This window comes from Pyrus communis, chromosome 7, assembly GCF_963583255.1.
Source record: "Pyrus communis chromosome 7, drPyrComm1.1, whole genome shotgun sequence".
NCBI lineage: Eukaryota > Viridiplantae > Streptophyta > Magnoliopsida > Rosales > Rosaceae > Pyrus > Pyrus communis.
The window spans coordinates 9,637,788-9,646,542 of NC_084809.1; the positions used below are offsets into that span (position 1 = coordinate 9,637,788).

Sequence of the window (8,755 nt, forward strand, 5' to 3'; positions counted from 1 at the left end):
CGTTCATCAAATTGACAGAATTTAACTGTAATTTCAAGTGCTCATAGTACTTCCAGAAGTTGTTCTCGTCATCAATCGATTTAGTTTTATGTGATCCCACTCGAAATTCTTTTTGTTGAAGTGCTGATGAAAATCAGTTGGCACAAACTTTTCCTTTCACGAATCAAGAACATCAATACGAATGAGAATGAAGAAGTTAATAGGAAATCCAAGAATAATAATTTAAATCAGTACATCTTAATTAGTCTGTGTACATATGTACAAAGAAATTACTAATAGAAATCTATAACTGTAAAATGTAGTTTCCTAGCATTACCCTATGAACTCACACTGCTGTAAGCGTAACACGAAACTGATTGGTCACTACGTTTTTCAGCCTACCGATAAAGCGTGCATGTTTGGTGCTGCAATACTTGCTAACCTGGGGCTGAAAAAGTGAACTCAACATCTTCTCCAAGCTTTGTGTAGTGTGCTTCACATACTTTCTAGCACTTGCATCTTGTTGCACCAAAACTCCATACTCCTGCATGTAACTGCTATAAACAGGTACAACTGCCTGCACCAAAAGTTGGCATACCTTCTGCCTCAAGCAATCGTCTGAAATGACCCAATTCGAGTGCTTCTTGTACCTTTCATCGAAAGCCTCGTTGAATGCCTTGAGCCTTTTCTTATTGTCGATGCCCTGATGATAATCCATTGCTCCCCCGACAGGAAGCGAAATCCAACACTTTTGGGTTAGAAGAATCAGAAGCTTTCCCCAACTCTCTCTCAAGTAGAGAGCTGCATAGTAGTCCTTGTATTGCTCATGTGCTCCTAACCAAGAATTTCCCATCAAGTCCCCAAGCTTTGTGCCCTTCAATTGGCTGAAATGGCAGTGATTGTTCATCATGAAAAGATAGGAGAGGGAGATGTCTTCATAGGTCTTCGACCACGCATCCAAATTTGTCCTGATTTCCTCCATCGTGCTAAAAATTTGCTTCGAAAGAAGATCATCATCATCTTCATGTATATCGGTTTTCCAGCTTTGATGGATCTGCAAGACCTGGATCAATATTGCCCTGTAATTATCTCCTAGCAGTTGATTGCAGTAACTAGTTATAAAGGTCACTAGCCCAGGAATGCTACCATCCGAAGGAGGAGAAAACCACCTTTGCAACTCCACTTGATTAGGAAGTTCCCAGAAAATCTCACAAGCACCATTGACAACTTTCTTGATTAAATCCCTTGTGAGGTTTTGGATTTCAGCGCAGGCCTCCCCGCCAAAAAGCCTGTTAAAATTCAACCTTAGATTTTCCAGAACCGTGAATATATCTAAGAGCTTTAACAGCTTTAAGGGGCCCTTCTTGATCTTGGTGACACTCCTGCCAAATTGGAGGAAAGAAACAAGTCGAAACTCTTCAGTGAATCTTGCAATGCAGCGCTTCCAAGCGTCCAATCCTGTCTTCTCAAAGACCTTGTTGCAGAGTTTGTACTCGAGCTCGAGAAAATGCTTCACAACCAACTCCAAATGCTCGCTCCATTGGTCGGAGTCGATGCTTTGCAAATCATCAAACTCTGAGACTTCTATCTCAAGGTAGTCGAGATCAAGAGCCTGCAAGCTTCTTCTAGCATTCAAACTCCGCGCGTCAGCGTACAACAATATGCACTTTTCAAGCCGATCAGCAGCATTCAGTCTCTCAACTATGGCTTGAAGCTTTTGAACTACCGGCACGAGTAATGGAGATGAAGCAATGCAGGTTGCAGCATTTTTCTCCATTAATAAACTTCCAAATTCAGTTTCCAGCTTGTTGAATGCAGCATTGAGAACTCCTCCATCAAGGCGAGCGTAACCCTTGATTGCACGCAACACCCATAGTATTCTCACAGCTTTCTTCAAATTCAAGAGGCTTTGATCATTGGCCAATGTGTCGCCTTCCAGAAACCCAACAATGTCCTGCAGCCACTGAATGGCCAGCCCACAATTGCCAGCAAGAAACCTCAACGCTTCTTCGAGCCTTTTCATGACCGAAAGATAAGCGGGGAGATCAGAACATGATTTGAAAGAGAGCGAATTCTCAAGCTCCCGAACGACATCATACACTTTGAGAACAGCAGATGCAGTACCGATGGCACCATTTATTTGGTCCCTCATTGCAAAATATCCACACTTCTGCGTCGCAGCCGGCTTAATTGCAGCTTCCAAAGATGACAATCTCTGCTTCATGCCATCCAACCTTGACGAAGCGTCATCGATTTCCGAAGAAAGAGCTGTAGATTGCTCCATACTAGCCTTCAACAATTTCTGGGCAGCTTTTAGATTCTCAAAACTTTCAACATCAGCCATTTTCCAAAAAAAACGCACTTTCCAATCTCAGAATCCCAACCAATCTGACTGGACCAAAATTTGGGTAACATTTTTTTATAGTGCACCAAAAGATTGCAGAAGAGTGCAGTAAAAAATAGAGTCATGGTTTCTTCCACACCACTCAAAAAATAAAAAAATAAAAATTCACTTTACACCAAACAGTACCAAATGAAAACAAAGAGAATTACCAGATTCAAACCAACCTTCAACCTGCAAGATAAACACCCCGTAAGAACCCTCAACCACCATGCCAAGAATTTCCTTTATTTAACAAACAAATTAAAAAACATATAACATCATAAACACACAAAAATGAAGACTGCCTACTGAATCCTGTTGAACTTAAAGTTGTTTGCCCATAAATTAACCTTCCAAGAAATCTCTTAAATTTTGTTGGAACATCAGTAATATAATAAGGATGGTTAAGGCGGTCAAGTTGGTTAAAGCAGTGTGCTCCAGTCCACACTCCGCATCCGAAGTTCGAATTCCCCGTAATTTAGATTAATTAGTGTAATTACCCAGTCGTTTGTTAAAAACAATAAGGGCAGTTGAGATTCATGGAAAGTTTATTTATTTAGTTACTATTATTTTGTTTGTGTGTACCTTGGAGTAAATTGCTTCTTTTGCGTAACGAGAATGCTGGTTTCTTGCTTTTAAGGTACCATAACAGACTAATTTGCTTGCTTTTAAGACATGATAAGTTGTTAACTTTAGAGATTGTGTGTGTGTGCACACTTTACCTTCATTCCACAAAGGGAAACTAAAAAGGTTGTTAACTTTTCCCCAAGGGGGGTGTACGTCGATTGATGCAAAAAAGTAAAGCAAAGCGACCCAGTAAACTTGAAGGTGAAATATGCAACGCAACGGGCAGAAAATACTGGCACAAATACTGTGGACCGATAGCAACAGCTAGTACAAAGTTAAAACACGAAATGTTACATTTGACAATAGAAATGTGTAAGGTTGACATCACTACAACTTTACTTTGGATATATCGTGGATAGCAATACGTCCTATCCACGCACTTGCTGCGAAAAAACGAAGGAACAAAGCTAAATGTAACATCCAAGGCAAGGACATAAGAAACCAAACTATAACAAACTTGATCCTCAGGAAAAACATGACTGTAAGAGCAAGATGAAAAGATATAGGCTTATAGCTGCAAGCAGACTCGTACTCACAAGGTTGAGGAAGAAAAAAAACAGCTGCAAAATTAGGGTTAATGTCCGATCAAGGGCCGCCTTTCTGTTTCAAGGTGATTTTGTCCCCCAGACTGAGGGCAATGCCTTGAGTTTTGCTTCTAATTCTGATGTATCCACTTAGCTTACCATCTGCTTGTTTCTCAACGCTCACATTCACCAAAGCATCCTCCCCGAAGACACTCTTTGCATACAGATTAGCAGCAAGGACTCCACACTCTCCTTCCAGTGCCGATCTAATGCCAGTAAGATGATCAGGAATTAATGAACCATCAATGATCCACCAAGAATGCATAGGAAATCAAAAGGAATTCTTCCTACTCTTAAGATGCATGTGTAGGACACTTGTAAGAACGACCAACATCGCACTAAAATAGACAACTATGCCAACTACTTGAATGGTTGTTGTATAATTATATATGCACAGATTAATGCTCCGCATGCCTGCATATGTCCATAGCTATGTATGATTCTGTGCATCTATTTAAGTAATAATTTCACATGTCACAGAGTAAACAACAAACAGAGTTAATAGTCTAAATCTTACGGTGGAGTCAGGCACTTCATGTTAGTCGCTTTTACAACGTGGTTCAGAAATTCCTTCTCGTCTTGAATAACAGTATTTACAGCAACCTGGGGAAACACGAATGTGTTAATGCACAGTAGAATCCAAATGCATCTATCAAGGAACAAAAACAAATAACGACACATATGATGCACATTGCCTTTTGATGTGAGAATGAAAAATAAATCCATGAGAACTATATAATCATAAAATGAGCAACACATTTATGAAAAGATGATTCATGAGCTAGCAACCAATGACAATTCAGAAACACCATCTAAATTATCCCCTTTATGAGATAGGAAACATAAGTCAAATTTGATGTCCACCAGGGATTATATAACATTAAAGAAATTGATAAATTTGCATAATTTAAGGTACAACAACCACAAAACAAAAAATTGAATATAAATAAACAAATATATATATATATATATATATATCTACTAGAACGACAAAAGTGATTTCTGAGGCTTGACAGCTGTCCTATAGAGAGTTTAACTGGGATCAATGTATGTGACTTAGCAAAATGAAAGAGTTGCCCACGATGCATCATATCTTTGAGGGTTGGAGACAATCCTACTACCATTAAAAAATAAGGACAACTAGCACAGTGCTAGCACATGGCAGTAATCATCACCAATGTTTACCACCCATTGACAAACAGTACAACAACCACCGCAAATATTATATACTTTTCTAGTTTACTACCAGCACAACATCATCATAATCAATATTCATAACCAGATACATCAAACAATTAAATGTTAATAAAGTGGTTCATCATATGAACGCATGTCTCCTAAGCCGTATCGCAACATCAATATCCGTCCACATAAAATATCAAATGATTGTTTAAAGAAGTGAGATCCTTTAGAGTCATTGAGAAGCCATTTCTCCAAGATGCACCAAATGATCATATCAATGAAGCACAGAAAATAATGTAAAAATGTATCAAAACCAGTGTACCTTATTCTCCCACTCAAACTCAGCCCACATTGCCCTAAATGCTACATCAGTGCATGATGCAGGAGAGATGTAATCCATTATATCGATATGGATGTCATTGAGGACAATAACCGTTCTATCAAGCACATTTGAAGAACTCTCGTACACAATATTACCAAATATAACTCCCGTTTCAGTTGAAGAGACCTTAATGTTTGCCTTTATCTGTTTGCTTGATTCCGGAGCTAGTGTATAGTTTTGCGGACGTTCAACAAGTTTGAGATCACCCATTGTGGCCAACTCCAAGCACAAATTCTGAAGGGTTTCCTTTGTTCGATTGATGACAGTAACATCAAGAACAATGTCATAATGATTAACTGTAACATAGGCTTCAGCATAAACAGGATCACTGAATCCTGTGAGCTGAAGAATACGGTTGAGCTTGTTCGCGTCATCGTTATCCTTTGTGAACTCTCCAGTAGCACGTTTGAGATCATCTTGGACCTCATCTTCCAACTCAAGCTGGCTCATGCCCTGAAAAATATATGCATATAAGAAAAACATTCAAAAGTATGCGATACAAACGATGGTTTTGGTGGTCGATCTGAACTACAGTTTACAGGTTGTTTGTACCACAACTTTATAAACTGCTAAATTACCATTCAATAGTTAAGAAAAATAATCTGCCTCAATATCTAAAGCAAATCAGAACATGACCAAAAGTCTATCATAACAAACTGAAACGAAAGAAAAATCCATAAAGAAACAATATCAAACCCTTGATAGGATATTAACTTTACTGGATGCAAAAGACGAGAAGCATAAGTCTTCCTTACCTTTCTGCTCTTGAGATGGTAGAAATCAATAAGGTCATCAGGTTGTGCATTCAATATCTGGGCCTTAGCTTTACTTTCTTCTGTTTCCCGGAGCTGCTTATCTGCAAGCATTTTCACAAAGCTTTGTCTACATGACTCCAGCCATATCTTCCTTACTCCTTCACCTTTATGGCATAGTAATCGGATGCAAAGAACAATTCTATCTTGAGAATCATTATCAATCGGATGTGGAAGGACTGAGGATTGTCCCAGTTGCAGCATAGAGACCATGATCAACAATGCTTGTGTGGTTGCCTTGTTCACTTCAACCTTTGAAGGCTGAACCTCTTCCAATCTCAAAACAAGCTTCGTTAATGTGCAAGCCACAACTGACTCAAGGAAAAAATCACCCGAGAGAACCAATGACCTCAAGTTCCCCACAGAAGTCAGAGATCCTTGAACAAGGACAGGTGCAGACATCGCAGTTTCCAGAGCAGCAGACTGGGTGGCATAGGTCCCGTCTGCAAGGACCACAGGCCTCCTAGAAGACACAGTGCTCGAGCTTACCACCTGAGAGTTCTTTGAAGCATCTTGTGCCTCCTTTTCCTCGGAAGCAGTGTAGAATGGAAGCTCCCCAAGACACTGCTTAATGGTTGCAATCCCACTCTCAACTTCAGAAAGCGAGTGAGCATACTCGCCGATAATCCATAGAGCATGAGTACACACCCTGGAATTGCGGATCTGGTAGAAAGTATCCAGCAGCCTCATTATTATAGAAACACGCAGCTTGGGGTTGGTTTCAATGATCTCACGCACAAAAACAGCCACGTCCAGGGCTGAAGCCACATTCGAATCACCCAAGAAATCCATCAAGGGGTGCACCACTGTGCTAGCCACCTCAGGAAACTTAACAGCACATGCGTATATTGCTTGCACCAACATCTGCCTATACTCCCCATTCTTCTCATGTTCCCCGCTCTGAGTCTTCACAACCTCCTTCTTCAACATCATCACAACCTCATCAACATTCGCAGGAGTAATCAAATCAAGCACAATGTCAAGAGTCTTCCTCCTAATATCAACATTCGGACTCGACAATGCCCTGAGCACATCCATAACCAACTCAACCACAATCTCCCTGTGTGATGCCTTAAGCTCACTAATCCTATCCAGCACAATCAACTTCACATTGTTATCACTCTGAGACAACAACAACTGACAGTACGTGTTGGCAGCTGCCCGAATTGCAGTAGGTGCCGAGGACAATGACACAAGGGTTCCGGCACACTCATAAACAACCGCACTCGACGGGGCATTAAGCAATGATATAATAACCTTAATGTACTTCCCTTTCTCACCTTTATTAACCCTACAGACCTTCTTAATCAATTCCAATACAACCATCTGTAACTGTTCCCCCCAATCAATAATCCTATCAATATGCTTAAACAAGTAATTCACAGCCCTATCCTGCGCACAATTAAACAGCATAAGGAAAGCATTTCGCTTACTCGAAGGGTCCTGCTCCGATGCCAAGAACCGATCTATGATCTCCGGCGCGCTGTCCAGCAACATCTCCCCCTGCGGCAGGCGGTACACGGACATGATCGCCAGGACCGCATTCCGCCGCACGAACGGGTGGCGGTGCTCCAAATTGGCGAGAATCGAAGGGATAAGAGGCTCGATGATCTCGGACTCATTCAAGCGGCAGAGAAACCGGAGCGTGACGCCGCGGATGTACTCGTTGGGGGACTGGAGGTTGTTGCGGAGGTTCTGGCAGATGAGGATCATCTCCGGCAGGACCTTCCCCTTGGAGTCGGTCTTGTCGATGATCTCGAGGTATAGGAGGAGGAGCTTCTGGATGGTGTGGTCCTCGGAGGGGAGGACGTAGCGAATGATGGTGATGAAGAGGTGAGGGATGGTGTCGCCGTTGAGGAGGAGCATGATGGCCTTCTTCAGGGCTTCGATCTTCAATTCGGTGTCGTTTCCTTCGAGGGCTTCCTTGATCTCATTGGCGAGGGCGGGGGTGCCCTTGTCGAAGTGGACCAGGAGAGTGCACGACTTCTCCATTGGGGATCGGAAATTGGGATTGGATCTCGGCGGATCCGAATCGGGGAGAGTCGGATCTGAATCGGAGAAATGTGGAGGAGGAGGAGGAGATCTGGGCGTTTGTTTGGATGGTGAATGGTGGGGGATTCGGTGTTTTGATTTTCGTGTGTTGGTGGTGGCTTGGATTGGAAGTGACAGACGACTGACGAGAGAGAGTGAGGTGAGGGAGAGTGTGAGAGGAACAGTTGGATTGGGCCAATGGAGGATGGGATTGGGTTGCGTTGGTTTAAGTTGAGTTGGATCATTTCAGTTGGGCTGCAAACCGTACCAAACCAATGGGTTGGATCATATCATTTCGGACTAAAATAAAAGGTGTGAAGAAGTTTTGTGACACACGTTTTTTACACATATTTTGACACGTTTTGTGGAGCTTCTTCCATAATGTATTTTAAATATTCAACCGTCTATATTTTATGTATCATATCTTCTAAAAATCATCCAAGTTCGAAATTATATGACCATTGGATTAAATTTAGTGTTTCTTTGTAGAATCGTATTCGTCTATTTTTTTTCGCTACAAATGAATGTCTTAATGATTTTAGATTTGTCTAAGTTTTTGCAATGATGATCTACGAATGATGTACTAAAATATAAACGGTTCTGATCGTTGAAATACTTTATGAAATAGGCCCTACAAATGGGTGTCAAAATGTATGTCAAAAGCGTGTGTCCTCATATTCGAACCATTTGTTATATATACAATGACATTAAGGACGGGATTTGAGCTAAACCAAATGGGTCAGCTCTAATGGAATATCTCTGTTGAAAAAACTAT

At 41.2% G+C, this 8,755-nt stretch overlaps 2 protein-coding genes across 2 annotated transcripts; both read right to left on the reverse strand.

Moving 5' to 3' along the window:
* Positions 1 to 215: 215 nt before the first annotated feature.
* LOC137739007 (exocyst complex component EXO70A1-like) lies at positions 216 to 2,731 on the reverse strand. The gene has a single exon (XM_068478481.1). It carries the CDS (start codon positions 2,321 to 2,323, stop codon positions 326 to 328), a length of 1,998 nt encoding a protein of 665 aa, XP_068334582.1. The 5' UTR covers positions 2,324 to 2,731; the 3' UTR covers positions 216 to 325.
* Positions 2,732 to 3,264: 533 nt separating this feature from the next.
* On the reverse strand, positions 3,265 to 8,120 carry LOC137739008 (coatomer subunit beta-1-like). The gene is made up of 4 exons (XM_068478482.1): positions 5,893 to 8,120; positions 5,078 to 5,590; positions 4,091 to 4,176; positions 3,265 to 3,779 (listed from the first exon to the last, which is right to left on the reverse strand). The coding sequence occupies exons 1-4, from the start codon at positions 7,939 to 7,941 to the stop codon at positions 3,575 to 3,577; spliced, it is 2,853 nt and encodes a 950-aa protein (XP_068334583.1). The 5' UTR covers positions 7,942 to 8,120; the 3' UTR covers positions 3,265 to 3,574.
* Between the last annotated feature and the right edge of the window lie 635 nt (positions 8,121 to 8,755).

Excerpts from the sequence above, each read along its gene's own strand:
- LOC137739007 (XM_068478481.1), bottom strand. The coding sequence starts at position 2,323 with ATGGCTGATGTTGAAAGTTTTGAGAATCTAAAAGCTGCCCAGAAATTG.
- LOC137739008 (XM_068478482.1), bottom strand. The coding sequence starts at position 7,941 with ATGGAGAAGTCGTGCACTCTCCTGGTCCACTTCGACAAGGGCACCCCC. Across the intron at positions 4,177-5,077 it reads AGTTTGAGTGGGAGAATAAG|GTTGCTGTAAATACTGTTAT; the intron begins GTACACTGGTTT and ends GTGTTTCCCCAG. Across the intron at positions 3,780-4,090 it reads ATGAAGTGCCTGACTCCACC|ATCGGCACTGGAAGGAGAGT; the intron begins GTAAGATTTAGA and ends TACTGGCATTAG.